Here is a 17,637-nt window from a genome sequence, read left to right as displayed (position 1 = left end):
AACGTTGTGCTGTCCACACCATTACTTAATAAAGAAAATAACTTTAAAAGAGCAACAGAAAAATAGAAACAACTTGCATTCATGCGGTGCTCAAATCACACATACAAAGCAGATCTACAGTTAAACCAGGAGTGTGCAGCTCTTTTCTACTCATTGCACATGGACGGAGCAAAAATTTAAGTGTTAAGTCATTTATCATTCAGTGGAACTGTGTGTAGGCTTGAGACAATGTTGTTGAACTGAATGTATGAAGGAAACTGTTAAAATTACCACAGCACTAACAACAAGTTTGAAATAAGAGCTGTTAATCAGATGCATGAAAGTAGCGTTCGCTGGTACAGTACATGTAGCATGGGATTTTAAATAAAGTAATAAATAAAATAAAAAACAGATAGAATAGAAAAAAATAGAGCAAACTAGTGTTAGAGATCTTTACACACACACACACACATACAATTGTATAATAAATGAAAAGAAAATATAATACAAAAAGATTAAAAAGGAAGTTAGATTTTTTTTTTTAAGAATATAATTAGAATAGTGAGTGTTAAAGTTAGAGGGTCAAATAAAGATGGAAGAGATGTGTTTTAAGCTGATTCTTGAAGATGATTAAGGAAAAAAGCATTACACTTTTAATAAGAAAACATTTTTAATTTTTTTTACAATTTGTCACAACTATACTGAGTTTTTCCTTTTAGACAGAATGACAATCACTGAAATTCAGCTCTGAATTCCTCTGACGTTTACTTGCATTAATTGTATGTATGTTCATTGCAGTCTTGTGATCTGGCCATGATTAAAAAAAGAACCCCAGACTTTCCGTGTTTACAGCTGAGTTTGGAGGAGTTGTTGTTATATGGCACTTCAGTGGGTAGAGGTAAATAGAATAAAAAAATCAGCAAAATATTTCATACTTGAAATACAGCCGTGAATATGTTTATGTATGATATCTGCATCGAGGAGCCACACTCCCGTTCAGATGTCGGCGCTAGTGCAGTAAAAAGCTACATTACCAACCGCCAATAAACAATAGAAGAAGAAGAGTGACGTACAAGCGTGCGGCTGTGATCGGAGGAAGAAAGGTTCGTGGCTTTTAACACTTTAAAGTGTTTAACTCGATATAAGCCGCGCATGGGCGTCTCACTGAGCTCCCGAATCAGTTCATAATCATTAGGCGCAACTCAATCCTTCTCTCTCTATCTCTCTCTATGTGTGTGTGTGTTTCATACAGAACAAGAACACTTGCATAGAAATATAACGTTACATAAATGAAGTCACGGTTGTAATCATAGCAGCATCCTAGGAAATATACAGAAAAAAATAAAATTAAATAAAAAAAAACTACAGCTAGGGTGTAATTCGTTTAAATTGTGTTTTTTATTTGTATGGCCATTTTTATTTATGTTTTTGTTTTTTAGGTTACAATAAAAAAAAAAAAAAATGTCCTTCGTCTTTCTGGTTAAATTATATGAGTGACTTTAATGTGACCAGATTTAACTTCCAGAGCTCTTTAGTTCATTCCTTCTGCATGTTATGTTCATAAAGCAGCATCCACAATAATAGACTAATACTAGATTCATCTAAACCTATAATATTATATCTCACAGTGATACGACTCAATTAATCTATTTATTATATTTTTGCTTTTACCAATTATTGATATTCTATTCAAATAGTAGATTATTAAGAAAACCATTGCTGCAGCACTCTATTGCACATAAGAAAAAATGACAAACTATTATCTATTAAATGTGATCTCATCAATACCAAATATAATAAATAAATACAAGCGGTGTCTTCTGTTAGTAAACTGTAATGCGAGTTTTGACTGTTAGTTTTTCTGGTCTAATCAGGCTTTCCAGGTGACCCTGTTGTACAGATGGCGTTGATTAAAGAGGAGAGCGAAGACATGACAATTGAAGATTTCAGAGTCAAACAAGAAGATACTGAGATGCAAACAAAGTCTGAGTATATTAAAGAGGAGACTGTAGAGGTGACGATTGAAGAAGCTTTCAGAGTCAAACAAGAAGATACTGAGGAACAAACAGGTCGGTTTCATTCTCAAAGCTGATCCTTATTCAAATGTCCAGCTCTTCAGAAATGAATGATATTTTTGAAGAATGTCATAGGAGTGTTATAATTAAGAAAAGACGTGTGGCCTAGTGTGGTGTCCTATACTCATTTGTGTAACAGTAGAAGAAAGTCATTATACATTGCCAAAGCAGCTGTATAACTGTAATAAGTGATTCAGGCTTAAATCCTGACTGAAATTGCTGATAGATGTTATTTCACGAATGGCAGGATTCGGCTGTAGTAACCCAGTTTTTATGCATTTTAATGCATTTGATGCTTTGTTTGTTTTGTGCCTGTAAATCGGTGTTAACTTGTATTTTTTATATATATTTTTTTGCTTTAGACCTGATGGTGCTGAAAGTGGAGAGTCAAGAACTGAATGAAGATCAGTATGAAAACCATGATTTCATGATTGGAGGAAAATTCATACAGCCTAAAAAGACTTCCTCACGGAAAAGATCTAACCGTTTCACTTGCCATCGGTGTGGAAAGTGTTTTAATCAGAAACATAAACTTATGAGACACATGAGAGTTCACACTGTAGAGAAGCCGGTCACCTGCCAACAGTGTGGGAAGAGATTCAGTCAGAAAGCAATCCTTCATTATCACATGAGGATTCACACCAGAGATAAGCCCTTTCAGTGTCTTCAGTGTAACGGGAGATTCAAGTGTTCTAAAGACATGACACGTCATTTGCAAACAGGTTGTGGAATAGGGCTCCCACTGGTCCTTAAAATCATTGAAAGTCTGTGAATCAGAAAAAAATAAATACATTCATGGCCCTGGAAAGTTTGTCTTTGAAAGTGCTTGAATTTATTTTGTGCAAGTTTTCTGAAAAAATAAAAAAATCCATATTATAATCTTTGTTATTGCACACTAGCACCACATACACACATAGCACCACATACTAGAAGCAAGGCATACATGCTTAGCACGACATGCACACTTAGCACCACATGCACACTTAGAACCACAGACACACTTAGCACCACATGCACACTTAGCACCACAGGCACACTTAGCACCACAGGCACACTTAGAACCACATGCAAACTTAGAACCACAGACACACTTAGCACCACATGCACACTTAGCACCACAGGCACACTTAGCACCACAGGCACACTTAGCACCACAGGCACACTTAGAACCACATGCAAACTTAGAACCACAGACACACTTAGCACCACATGCAAACTTAGAACCACAGGCACACTTAGCACCACAGGCACACTTAGAACCACAGGCACACTTAGCACCACATGTTCACTAGCAATACATGCACACTTAAAACCACAGGAACACTTAGAACCACAGGCACACTTAACACCACATGCACACTTAGAACCACATGCACACTTAACACCACATACAAACTAGCACCACATGCACACTTAGCTGCACATAAACACTTACCACCACATACACTCTTAGCACGACATACAGACTTAGCACCACATGTACACTTGCACCACAGGCACACTTAGAACCACATGTGCACTTAGCACCACATACAGGCACGTCCTGATTTTGCCAAGTCCGATGTGTTCCTAGTTCAACATATTTTGTTGACCATGGAACAACATTTTACTCCAAAAATATATTCTTAACCATATCCCTACACCTAAACCTAACCTTAACCATGAGTAATCCCTAAAATCAGAGGAAATGATAGATGAATGACACTGATGTACAAGCACCAGACACTGATTTTAAGCATAAACTTCACAAAATCTATAAACTGGTTCTTCAAATCTGATTGGTTAATCACAATGTCGTTCCAGGGTCAACAACGATGTTGTCCCAGGAACATGTCTCACTTGGGAAAATCAGGTTAGGCCCACATACAGACTTAGCATCACATTCACACTTAGCTCCACAGGCACACTTAGCACCACATGTTCACTAGCACCACATGCAGACTTAGCACCAAAGGCACACTAGCACCACAGGCACACTTAGAACCACAGGCACACTTAGCACCACAGGCACACTAGTACCACAGGCACACTTAGCACCACATGCACACTTAGAACCACAGACATACTAGCATCACATGTACACTAGCACCACATAAACACCTAGAACCAAAGGCACACTTAGCACCACATACAAACTTAGAACCACAGACACACTAGCATCACATGTACACTAGCACCACATGCACACTTAGAACCACTGGCACACTAGCATCACATGTACACTAGCACGACATGCACACTTAGCACCACAGACACACTAGCATCACATGCACACTTAGAACCACAGGCACACTTAACACCACAAGCACACTTAGCACCACATGCACACTTAGCACCACATGCACACTTAGCACCACAAGCACACTTAGCACCACATGCACACTTAGAACCACAGACACACTTAGCACCACATGCACACTTAGCACCACATGCACACTTAGCACCACAAGCACACTTAGCACCACATGCACAATAACACCACATCCACACGTAGCACCACAGGCACACATACCACCACATACAAACTAGCACCACATGCACACTTAGCTGCACATGTACACTAGCACCACATGCACACTTAGCACCACAAGCACACTTAGCACCACATGCACACTTAGAACCACAGACACACTAGCATCACATGTACACTAGCACCACATGCACACTTAAAACCACAGGAACACTTAGAACCACAGACACACTTAACACCACATGCACACTTAGAACCACATGCACACTAGCACCACATGCACACTTAACACCACATGCACAATAACACCACATCCACACTTAGCACCACTTGCACATATACCACCACATACAAACTAGCACCACATGCACACTTAGCTGCACATAAACACTTACCACCACATTCACTCTTAGCACGACATACAGACTTAGCACCACATGTACACTTGCACCACAGGCACACTTAGCACCACATGCACAGTTAGAACCACAGGCACACTTAGCACCACATGCACACTTAGAACCACAGGCACACTTAGCACCACATGCACACTTAGCACCACTTGCACACATACCACCACATACAAACTAGCACCACATGCACACTTAGCTGCACATAAACACTTACCACCACATGCACTCTTAGCATGACATACAGACTTAGCACCACATGTACACTTGCACCACAGGCACACTTAGAACCACATGTGCACTTAGCACCACATCCACACTTAGCACCACTTGCACATATACCACCACATACAAACTAGCACCACATGCACACTTAGCTGCACATAAACACTTACCACCACATTCACTCTTAGCACGACATACAGACTTAGCACCACATGTACACTTGCACCACAGGCACACTTAGCACCACATGCACAGTTAGTACCACAGGCACACTTAGCACCACATGCACACTTAGAACCACAGGCACACTTAACACCACATGCACACTTAGCACCACATCAGAAAAAAATAAATACATTCATGGCCCTGGAAAGTTTGTCTTTGAAAGTGCTTGAATTTATTTTGTGCAAGTTTTCTGAAAAAATAAAAAAATCCATATTATAATCTTTGTTATTGCACACTAGCACCACATACACACATAGCACCACATACTAGAAGCAAGGCATACATGCTTAGCACGACATGCACACTTAGCACCACATGCACACTTAGAACCACAGACACACTTAGCACCACATGCACACTTAGCACCACAGGCACACTTAGCACCACATGTTCACTAGCACCACATGCAGACTTAGCACCAAAGGCACACTAACACCACAGGCACAGTAGCACCACAGGCACACTTAGCACCACAGGCACACTTAGAACCACATTCACACTTAGAACCACATTCACACTTAGAACCACAGGCACACTAGCACCACATAAACACTTAGAACCAAAGGCACACTTAGCACCACATACACACTAGCACCACAGGCACACTAGCACCACAGGCACACTTAGCACCACATGCACTCTTAGCATGACATACAGACTTAGCACCACATGTACACTTGCACCACAGGCACACTTAGAACCACATGTGCACTTAGCACCACATCCACACTTAGCACCACTTGCACAAATACCACCACATACAAACTAGCACCACATGCACACTTAGCTGCACATAAACACTTACCACCACATTCACTCTTAGCACGACATACAGACTTAGCACCACATGTACACTTGCACCACAGGCACACTTAGCACCACATGCACAGTTAGAACCACAGGCACACTTAGCACCACATGCACACTTAGAACCACAGGCACACTTAACACCACATGCACACTTAGCACCACTTGCACACATACCACCACATACAAACTAGCACCACATGCACACTTAGCTGCACATAAACACTTACCACCACATACACTCTTAGCATGACATACAGACTTAGCACCACATGTACACTTGCACCACAGGCACACTTAGAACCACATGTGCACTTAGCACCACATACAGACTTAGCATCACATGCACACTTAGCTCCACAGGCACACTTAGCACCACATGTTCACTAGCACCACATGCAGACTTAGCACCAAAGGCACACTAACACCACAGGCACAGTAGCACCACAGGCACACTTAGCACCACAGGCACACTTAGAACCACATTCACACTTAGAACCACATTCACACTTAGAACCACAGGCACACTAGCACCACAGGCACACTAGCACCACATAAACACTTAGAACCAAAGGCACACTTAGCACCACATACACACTAGCACCACAGGCACACTAGCACCACAGGCACACTTAGCACCACATGCACTCTTAGCATGACATACAGACTTAGCACCACATGTACACTTGCACCACAGGCACACTTAGAACCACATGTGCACTTAGCACCACATCCACACTTAGCACCACTTGCACAAATACCACCACATACAAACTAGCACCACATGCACACTTAGCTGCACATAAACACTTACCACCACATTCACTCTTAGCACGACATACAGACTTAGCACCACATGTACACTTGCACCACAGGCACACTTAGCACCACATGCACAGTTAGAACCACAGGCACACTTAGCACCACATGCACACTTAGAACCACAGGCACACTTAACACCACATGCACACTTAGCACCACTTGCACACATACCACCACATACAAACTAGCACCACATGCACACTTAGCTGCACATAAACACTTACCACCACATACACTCTTAGCATGACATACAGACTTAGCACCACATGTACACTTGCACCACAGGCACACTTAGAACCACATGTGCACTTAGCACCACATACAGACTTAGCATCACATGCACACTTAGCTCCACAGGCACACTTAGCACCACATGTTCACTAGCACCACATGCAGACTTAGCACCAAAGGCACACTAACACCACAGGCACAGTAGCACCACAGGCACACTTAGCACCACAGGCACACTTAGAACCACATTCACACTTAGAACCACATTCACACTTAGAACCACAGGCACACTAGCACCACAGGCACACTAGCACCACATAAACACTTAGAACCAAAGGCACACTTAGCACCACATACACACTAGCACCACAGGCACACTAGCACCACAGGCACACTTAGCACCACATGCACACTTAGAACCACAGACATACTAGCATCACATGTACACTAGCACCACATAAACACTTAGAACCAAAGGCACACTTAGCACCACATACACACTAGCATCACATGTACACTAGCACCACATGCACACTTAGAACCACAGGCACACTTAGCACCACATGCACACTTAGAACCACATGCACACTTAGAACCACAGGCACACTTAGCACCACATGCACCTTAGAACCACATGCACACTAGCACCACAGGCACACTTAACACCACATGCACAATAACACCACATCCACACTTAGCACCACTTGCACAAATACCACCACATACAAACTAGCACCACATGCACACTTAGCTGCACATAAACACTTACCACCACATACACTCTTAGCACGACATACAGACTTAGCACCACATGTACACTTGCACCACAGGCACACTTAGAACCACATGTGCACTTAGCACCACATACAGACTTAGCATCACATGCACACTTAGAACCACAGGCACACTTAGCACCACATGCACACTTAGCACCACTTGCACACATACCACCACATACAAACTAGCACCACATGCACACTTAGCTGCACATAAACACTTACCACCACATACACTCTTAGCACGACATACAGACTTAGCACCACATGTACACTTGCACCACAGGCACACTTAGAACCACATGTGCACTTAGCACCACATACAGACTTAGCATCACATGCACACTTAGCTCCACAGGCACACTTAGCACCACATGTTCACTAGCACCACATGCAGACTTAGCACCACAGGCACACTTAGCACCACATGCACACTTAGAACCACAGACATACTAGCATCACATGTACACTAGCACCACATAAACACTTAGAACCAAAGGCACACTTAGAACCACATACACACTAGCATCACATGTACACTAGCACCACATGCACACTTAGAACCACAGGCACACTAGCACCACATGCACACTTAGCACCACAGACACACTAGCATCACATGCACACTTAGAACCACAGGCACACTAGCACCACATGCACACTTAGCACCACAGACACACTAGCATCACATGCACACTTAGAACCACAGGCACACTTAGCACCACAAGCACACTTAGCACCACATGCACACTTAGCACCACAAGCACACTTAGCACCACATGCACACTTAGAACCACATGCACACTTAGAACCACAGACATACTAGCATCACATGTACACTAGCACCACATAAACACTTAGAACCAAAGGCACACTTAGCACCACATACACACTAGCATCACATGTACACTAGCACCACATGCACACTTAGAACCACAGGCACACTAGCACCACATGCACACTTAGCACCACAGACACACTAGCATCACATGCACACTTAGAACCACAGGCACACTAGCACCACATGCACACTTAGCACCACAGACACACTAGCATCACATGCACACTTAGAACCACAGGCACACTTAGCACCACAAGCACACTTAGCACCACATGCACACTTAGCACCACAAGCACACTTAGCACCACATGCACACTTAGAACCACAGACACACTAGTATCACATGTACACTAGCACCACATGCACACTTAGGACTACAGGCACACTTAACACCACATGCACAATAACACCACATCCACACTTAGCACCACAGGCACACATACCACCACATACAAACTAGCACCACATGCACACTTAGCTGCACATGTACACTAGCACCACATGCACACTTAGAACCACAGGCACACTTAGTACCATATGCATAGTAGCTTGCTTGATTTACGTTAGTTAGGTGCATTTCCACATTACGTTAAGGGTTTCCGGCGTGAGGTAATTAACGTATTTTTCTATCTATAAGTCGCACTGGACTATAAGTCGCATTTATTTAGAACCAAAAACCAAGTGAAAACATTACCGTCTCCAGCCGTGAGAGGGCGCTCTATGTTTTCAGTGTAGGCTACAGGAGCACTGAGCAGCACAGAGTGCCCTCTCGCGGCTGTAGACGGTAATGTTTTCTCTTGGTTCATTTCTCTTGGTTCATGTCAAATTAATTTTGATAAGTCGCATCTGACTATAAGTGGCAGGACCAGCCAAATTATGAAAAAAAGTGCAACTTATAGTCCGGAAAATACGAACACAAATATGTTCAGTCAGTATGTATGGTTTAATAAACATGAAACATTTTTGATGATGTGTTGCCCAAATATTTGATTTAAAGTAATGTTGAATTGCTTTGTTTGGTAAAATCATTTTGCGTGTGGCAAGTAAAATTAAAACGTTATAGAGCCCATCACCCTAGAATCAATAAGACGGCATACTGATTGACAGCTCTGACCTGCCTGACACTGATTGGTTAAACTGCATAGCACTGTATATTATTTTTCTGTCATTTATATTTATACATGTCTTCAAGTATATTAAAATGTATTGACCAAACAAAAAAGTGAATAAAAATCCCACTTATTGAAAAATAATTTGTCCAGTCACCCGCTGCATTTTTGTGTGGTTCACCCTGATCACAAGAACCCCAGCTGTAGAGGAACCTGCCAAACCTGGCAACATTGTACCTGGTTCCGTGTAAAACAAGCTTGTCTGTAAAGTCACAGATAATAAAAAGTGCCCTTAGGTCTGTTCTGCTTTGTTAATATTTATGAACAACATTGAAAATCTTCACAATAAAATGTTACAGCAACGTTATAACAGTTACAGCTACACATTTTTGAAAATAATTGATTCATAATATATCAATAATTCTATAGCTAATTATATAATAATTAACTAAAGTTACTATCATTCTTTTGTCATATAAAATTTTTTTTGATGGCTTAATAATCCTCTATAAATGTATATTAATTTTTAAAATATAGGTTAACCTTTAGCAAAACAATTTTTGAATGATTCTAATTGATCATTATTAAAAACTGTCACCAAATATTTTATCAAAGTCTCTAGTCACTCTCACAACCAAACGATGATATGTTGTTGTTGTTTTCCCCTAAACATACCTGGCACCTTGCTGACAAACTGAAAGCAGATTGTTTTACATGCAGCATTTATAAGTGATCATAAGATTTTTTTCTTAATTTAGTAATACTTTTTATCATCAAACTGTGTTTTTTATTTGCTGATGTGGGAATTTATGTATAGGTAATGCAAAACCGAGGAGATTTTGAGAAGTTGTCTAGTAGCCGAACATTTTGATCAAAGCAAGGCTTCTGCTGTGGAGCAGGAAGGCACTTCCTCATTAATGTGAGTATAAACTTCTGACCTCAGGAAGGTTGTGTTTTACACATAGGATTTACACTGTAAGTAAATTTAAATGTATTTCAGTCAGATATTACTCATGCATTGCCTTTATAAATTAATTTAAAGAGAATATCCTACCTGTATGTTCTCTCAAAATATCTGCTTCCAGAAAATTGTGCATCCTATAAAATAATAACATAAACCCATGATATTGGTCCAGACTGTAACTCTGGACTTCCTGTATTTGATGACGCTATAAAAATTTAAATTTTCTAAAATAAACGTATCTTGCACAAAGCAAAGCAGTGTTTACTACATCTGTTCTGTTGAAAGGACTCTAATAACCCAGGTGAAAAAAACAAATACTTGAGTGCACAAAAAACTACTTAAATACCAGAAAGTACATTCTTATCTTTTGTGCTTAATAAAATGGTAAAGGTTATACACTGTAAATACGCTAATTAAACGTATATTTCTACTTCAGTAGCACTCCAGTTCAATTGCAAAAGTATACTAAAAACTACTGAGATTAGAATAGATTTATATAAATAGAATAAATAGATTTTTAGTGCATTATAATTGTGCATATCATTGGGTCAAAAATAACCCACAGTTGGGAAGGTGCTATGTTAACCCATAGTTGTGTTACTTGTTGGGTTATTTTTAACCCATCATTTTTTAGTTAGTATAATGTGTATATATATGCATGAATATATTGAAGTAATTAAGTAGTTTCCTATCTCCTGTGATGATCCAGAAAATCTCTCTGCTGCTCTCATTGCTGTGCTGAGCACACATTATTATCAGACTGAACAGAGCAAAGGCAGTAGATGATGAAGTGTAATGATTTAATAGAGGACACCAAACACTCATTATCATCTTCTGCATCCTGCAGCACATTCAGAGATGAGATGTGGTCTACACAGAGATTTGTGAGTTTTCTGAGAGATGAGCCAATCCCACTCGATTGTGACCTCGGTCGTAGATGCTGTAAAACTGAGAGAGGAAAACGTCTCCTAGAATCCAGATGGGTCCGGCTGAAGATGGCACATCTATGGACTGAAAGCCACTGAAGCAGATCTCCTTATTGTTCAGTGTCTCCTACAGAGGAAACCAGAGCAATCACCAGACTGTAGAAGCTGAGATACCGCTTGAGCTTGTGAATTTAACACCGTGGCAATCCTATCTGAGAAAATGTTGAACTGGGAACATGTTATATGATTGCATTGTGTAGACATAATACAAATTAGTAAAGATAGCAAAAGCTATTAGCAACTCTGTATCTAAACCTTAGAAGTTATGTGCAAAAGTATGCATTTTTATATCATGGTTGTGATAACACAACAAACTGTAAAGACATATACTCTTAAGTACATTTTGGTGCATTTGTCCACACATTGCTCAAGGTTGGTCAGTTTGCTCATTTTGATATAGCTCATTTTTCAGAGAATTCAAAATGATGTTGAACAAAATGTATTAAGTCACAGGATGCATTAGCACAGGAATCAGGACAATATACTGAGACCTTTCTAGACCTTAAATTGGAGGGATTGAAATGCTGAAACGGTTGTTGTGTGGTCCTCACCCTCCTGATATACTGTTCTCCAGTGAGAGAATACTCCACATTATTGATCTGGAAGGACACTACAGGAAGACTGCTGATCCTGACACAGTCTACCAGGAACTGAAACCCACAAGCAAACAAACACAGTCGAGGCTGTAGTGTCTCTTCTCTATGATGAATCAGAAGAGTGATCACTAGAGCCCAATACATACTGAATTTTGCAGCAACTGATAACTATGTATTAAATAAAACAGGGTCTCATGATCACCTCTCCAACAGCGGTCGGTGTTGCTCCAATAAACTGCTGGAGGAGCAGGATGTCTCTGGCTGGGCCGCCAATTAGAGACGTTCCTGTGTCCAGTACAGCTTGACAGCCTTGAGGACCACGATAGCAGAACCTCAGGGCTCCCTGAACCTTCACACTAGACACACAAGCACAGCTCACTCATCTCTGTTGGGTTTGTCTGTGTCGAATGAGTGTTGTAATGGATGGAAACTCACTCACACATCTAATCGGATCTGCCAGTATCCCTTCTGAGTGACTGCAATCCAGTTGATGGGAGAAACGAACCGGGTTTCATCCACGCCTCCAAACACCACCTCCCCTCCAAAACTAGAGCCATTGTTCCTGTAATAGTTAAGAGGGCATACAGTGAAGATCACCAACACAACCGCAGTAAAAGTAAACAGAAAAATTAATATAAATTAGTCTGCTTCAAGGTTGAGGTTTGACTATCACAAACATGATATATAAACGTTATCCATTGCTCAGAAAATTGTGCTTAATAATGTTGCTTTATTGTCCAAACTCGAAACTGGTTTATGGATGCATTCATTTTTATGTCATTCAATGTCCCATGAGATTATGTTTATGTTGCAGAAATGATTTCACTGATGCAGAAAGAGTAGTTTCTTTTGCTGAAAGAGAAAGACTTTGCAGACATCTTTTTGCCCCCAAAAAGATGGTGGATTGAATCCATTATTGGACCTGAGATGGTTAGATTTAACTAGGTGACAAAATATCTGAAGGATGCATATTTTCATTATTAAAAAAGTGAGAAGGAAAACTTGGATTATTCATTTTTTCTTTGAGGAGCAAAACATACCAATATCAAGTCTTGCCGTTCGATCTTACTCTTGCTCCAAGCACATTCCCAAATTTCACAAATGCAGCTTTGCTTCCTAAAATTTAGCTCCCAATTCTCAGGCTCTTTCTGTGTGTTTGGGAGAGTCCATATGTGTGTATTTCCATAAACAGTCCATTGGGCCTTTTAAGGCATTAATTGCTTTAACAATCATAACAGCTAATGAACGGGTGCATTACTTGGGCTTCAACGCCTTGAACCTTAGCATCAGCCACTGGTACAACATCTTGTTCCTACCTAGGGTTACATACAGACTGAGACATTCTCAAACAGAATATCACATTTTCAGTGCCCTCAGTATCACCATCAGATTATCTGTTGTAAGTGTTGTAGTGGTTTCTTACTTGAGATAGAAGGAGAAGACAGGTTCATCCAGCAATCCCTGTGCTATCATAGTGTCAAACACAGGCGAGCCCAGCTCCTCTGCCAGCTGAGGGAAACCCAGACCCAGAACCCCATCAAACTGAGCCAGGACAAAGGCAAAACCGGGCTCGTACACAGCCTCTCCAAACACCTGGTTCTGGACCGTCACAGAGCCCACCTGAACCCGGACAAACACAGGAGTTTTTATATTAAAGTATAAATATGACGGCTCATAGTGATCAGATACCTTTAACTCTTCTCTGGCCATCACTCCCAGCAGGTGCCCAGAGCCGTAATGGATGCCAAAAACCCGTCCATCATGCGCATATGTGCTCGATTCAAAGGCCTTGAACTTGTGATGCATCGCTGTGCCAAGAGAGGAACACCGTGACCCAACAGCACAAACAATAACCAGGTCAATCACACGGGCACACACTTTTCAATGCATGTAAATGATGAACGTGTTAGTTACCGCATGCTTGGCTCACGCAGTAAGATGATGGCACCCAGAGGTCAGTGGAGCCCGTATCAAACACCACCGTGAAATTCTGCTCTGGTTTGCCCAGACTGATCTGACCGAAGAACTGGGCCTGTACAACACACAACAATATAACCCTAACCCTACAGCAAGGAAGTTCAGATCACAGTGAGCGTGTAACATTAGATCAACACAGAGAAGTGCTCACGTCCATGAAGTTGTAGAGTCTCTCTGTGGATCTGCCCCCCATACGAAGGTAGTGTTGTGTGGCTGGGTAACACTGGGCATAGCGCCGCGAGAAGACGTCTGGCTGGTGCTCACGCAGGAACTCATTCAGCTGCTCAGCGGCTCGCAGTCGACTACGAACTGAGGGCAAGCGGCTTAATGAGACCCTGAAACAGGACAAATGCTTTTCTATGAATGTATATTCGTCATATCCGATCATTGTACGACACCAAGAGAGTGATGTTAAAGCATAAGGAGCCGTCTGCTCTCATGAATGTCATACAATGATCGATCTGCACAGCACAAACAGCCAAAATCTGGATATTTTAGGCAATATCAAATCCTGGCAAGAGAAGATGTCTCATATGGTCACCCTATCATGTTTGTCACGTGACTCACAATGGCACTGAATGACACATGCATCACTTTTATCGAGTTTCCCTTTTTTTATTCAAGATATTCACCAACATGTTCACTATATTATGACATATCTGGTTTCTAATTCTCATTTATGTGACAGTAAATGTATTTTTTAGTTGAAATGACCATGTTAGTTGATCTACAGCGGGTTGGTTCGTGCTGAAGCCGAGCTGTGTGATTTACAACACGTACATTCATCCTCTCCTCCCAAAAGAGATGCAGTGTGTGTGTTTATGGGGACCCAGTGCATCTGCATCTGCAAGCCCCTTTTCCACATGTTCACCTCACCCTCAAATAATGGATTCACATCTCTGAATCTCCTTCATCTAAATATACAAGTCTTTCTCAAGTCATTTCGTTCTTTTCAGCAGAATATAATTGAATTGTACAGCCAGACTCCACAGCACATGGACTCACGCAATGTTTTGAACAGGAGTGTTAATGCACTAATGTGAGAAACAGAAATGACTCATTGATTCAGGTTCTGTAGTGTAGCTAATAAGACACAATTGTTCAGCCAAACTTTACGACCTGAAACCATGTAGAGAATCGTCTCCTGTACTCAGTTCTCTCTTAAACAGACACATACTGCTGTAGGAAACGACTTCTTTCATTAATTGATGGGCAGATTTTCTATGAGCGTCCTGTCATGTATATCCCCAGGTCTTTGTGTATGATTACTAGCTCCTTCTGTATTGTTTACGGTCTTATGCAAGCTTGATAGATCACTAGTTAGTGTAAACTCACCTACATCATGTTTGGTCTCTATGTATTCTGCACTGGACGATCTAATTGAGTTCATATTTACGATAGTTTCATAGTCAAATCAGACTGTGTGAATCTAGCCAATATTCCACTGATAGTTCAATCACATGTTTGGGGGCTAAACACATTACCCAAGTAAGGTCAGAAACAACTATTTTTCTGACTCCCTTCATTTTGGTACATTTTCAACATAATGTGTCAAATAATGTTGTTTTCTTACCTTATTTTATATTGATTTAATAATGTTTAGATGGTTGTATTAGAAAACACTGTGGTGTAATATTTGTTTCTAATGACTTTGAACTAAGTGCTGGATGTGTTTCGTGACACACACTGAAAGAAGAGTGCGGAAACAGTTTTCACTCAGAAATCACCAGTTCATTTAACGGTCCATCACAGAGGGATGCCAAGAAAAGAAAGACGGCCAGTTTTTAACAGCTCAGTTTCTGTTTTAAAGCAGTGTGTGTATCTGAATCTTACCTGCCCAGACCGTGCACGAAGCCCACACACACCAGCAGGAGCAGACTCGTCCTCATGCTGCCGTCTCAGATCAAGAGTGACACACACACACACACACACACACACACACAGCTCTGACCGCCGGACTCAGCGCTTTCGGTCACTGTGACCAGCTCATGTGTTGGTTTAACACTCAGCAAACACCACAGATGAACAAATCAGATCAGTTCTGCTGAAATATTAGTCTCTGTCTGGAGAACACATGAAAACCACTCATTCTGGTACATTTAAATGAGACCCAGTGTTTTAAGCTCTTGTTCATGTCAGTTAAAGATCAAGACTCATGAAATGTGTTGTTGTTTCAGTGAAAGCAGACGTGATGAACTCTCAGATCCAGTCTTCTTCCTCACATCCACATCTGTCCTCGTCTTCATACAGAGCAGATCATCTCATTCCTGCCACATAACACTCATGTCAACAGTTTCTAATCAAATTACTTAGCTGTGGTTGGTGCCAGTTTTGGGGTTTTAACATGTTTTAAAGTGACTTTTTTATTTTGTTAATTATCTGCCAATGGGGTAAGAAATGTAAAATATTCTCGCTTGCATTTGCTTTAAGATTATTTTTCTTACCCTACGGCCAACAGTTTTACGTTTTACTTAAAATCCCCAGGAAACAAACATTAGACCATATTTCATCTAAAGAAAGTGCAGCTTAAGAATTATTGGATATTTGTACTTGAAATAAGATTAAATAAGATTAGTATGCATTGCTCTTTTATTTCTGTGCAAGAAATAGTTAAGACATACTTTAACTGCAAATGAAAAATCAACAAAAGAGATTTGTATCTGATAAACTGGACTATCGTTCCTTTATCACTGCAGTATTAGGTTCAGATGTGCGGATTCATTTGTGTAAGAGGATCTTTGTGATCTGTGATGTGTAACAGGTTTCAGGAAGTGCGTCTACACAACAAGTGAAAGCTGGAAATGAGTCATTTTCTGTTGGGAATATCTAAATGTTATTCAATGAAGATACATTTACTTCAGAAGCTCAAAGACACCAGATATTGTGTTTTCATCAGAAGATGTGTTTTCTTTATTATAAAAGCTTCATCTTAAACAAAAAAAACATCTTCCAATGCAGCAGGAAAATTAATATTGCTTTCCCTGCAAACTAAGACTTTTCTCACCCAATTGGCAGATTTTTTTTTTTTTTTATATAAGAAAAAAAAAACGTAATTTTGTATGAAACATGTCATTAGTTAAACTAAAAGGGTTAGGTTTTCTTTTCTTTATTCTACTTCCTGTATAAAAGCTCTAGAGAGACACT

At 40.7% G+C, this 17,637-nt stretch overlaps 3 protein-coding genes across 4 annotated transcripts in view; 2 read left to right on the top strand and 1 right to left on the bottom strand.

The window, feature by feature from the left end:
* Positions 1 to 17,637, top strand: part of LOC113066531 (gastrula zinc finger protein XlCGF57.1-like) — a 1,043,158-nt gene that overhangs the window by 56,144 nt on the left and 969,377 nt on the right. The window lies entirely within an intron of this gene.
* Positions 1,024 to 2,862, top strand: LOC113067286 (putative zinc finger protein 702). Its single transcript, XM_026239678.1, has 3 exons — positions 1,024 to 1,082; positions 1,854 to 2,048; positions 2,417 to 2,862. Exons 2-3 carry the CDS (start codon positions 1,880 to 1,882, stop codon positions 2,824 to 2,826), a joined length of 579 nt encoding a protein of 192 aa, XP_026095463.1. The 5' UTR covers positions 1,024 to 1,082; positions 1,854 to 1,879; the 3' UTR covers positions 2,827 to 2,862.
* On the bottom strand, positions 11,718 to 16,473 carry nots (nothepsin). 2 transcript variants are annotated; one of them, XM_026238452.1, is made up of 9 exons: positions 16,327 to 16,473; positions 14,645 to 14,828; positions 14,431 to 14,548; positions 14,206 to 14,324; positions 13,940 to 14,136; positions 12,956 to 13,078; positions 12,719 to 12,872; positions 12,422 to 12,570; positions 11,718 to 11,987 (listed from the first exon to the last, which is right to left on the bottom strand). In XM_026238452.1, the coding sequence occupies exons 1-9, from the start codon at positions 16,380 to 16,382 to the stop codon at positions 11,978 to 11,980; spliced, it is 1,110 nt and encodes a 369-aa protein (XP_026094237.1). In that variant the 5' UTR covers positions 16,383 to 16,473; the 3' UTR covers positions 11,718 to 11,977. The 2 variants fall into 2 exon arrangements, with proteins under 2 accessions (XP_026094237.1, XP_026094231.1); XM_026238446.1 differs by having other exon boundaries at positions 12,472 to 12,570.

This window comes from Carassius auratus, chromosome 4 (genome assembly GCF_003368295.1).
Source record: "Carassius auratus strain Wakin chromosome 4, ASM336829v1, whole genome shotgun sequence".
Lineage (NCBI taxonomy): Eukaryota > Metazoa > Chordata > Actinopteri > Cypriniformes > Cyprinidae > Carassius > Carassius auratus.
The sequence above is the reverse complement of the archived record's forward strand: the minus strand, read 5'-3'. Positions and strand labels throughout refer to the sequence as shown.

Excerpts from the sequence above, each read along its gene's own strand:
- LOC113067286 (XM_026239678.1), top strand. The coding sequence starts at position 1,880 with ATGGCGTTGATTAAAGAGGAGAGCGAAGACATGACAATTGAAGATTTC. Across the intron at positions 2,049-2,416 it reads AGATACTGAGGAACAAACAG|ACCTGATGGTGCTGAAAGTG; the intron begins GTCGGTTTCATT and ends TTTTTGCTTTAG.
- nots (XM_026238446.1), bottom strand. The coding sequence starts at position 16,382 with ATGAGGACGAGTCTGCTCCTGCTGGTGTGTGTGGGCTTCGTGCACGGT. Across the intron at positions 14,829-16,326 it reads TTCGTGCACGGTCTGGGCAG|GGTCTCATTAAGCCGCTTGC; the intron begins GTAAGATTCAGA and ends GTCCTGTTTCAG. Across the intron at positions 11,988-12,471 it reads GAGAACAGTATATCAGGAGG|GAGACACTGAACAATAAGGA; the intron begins GTGAGGACCACA and ends TTTCCTCTGTAG.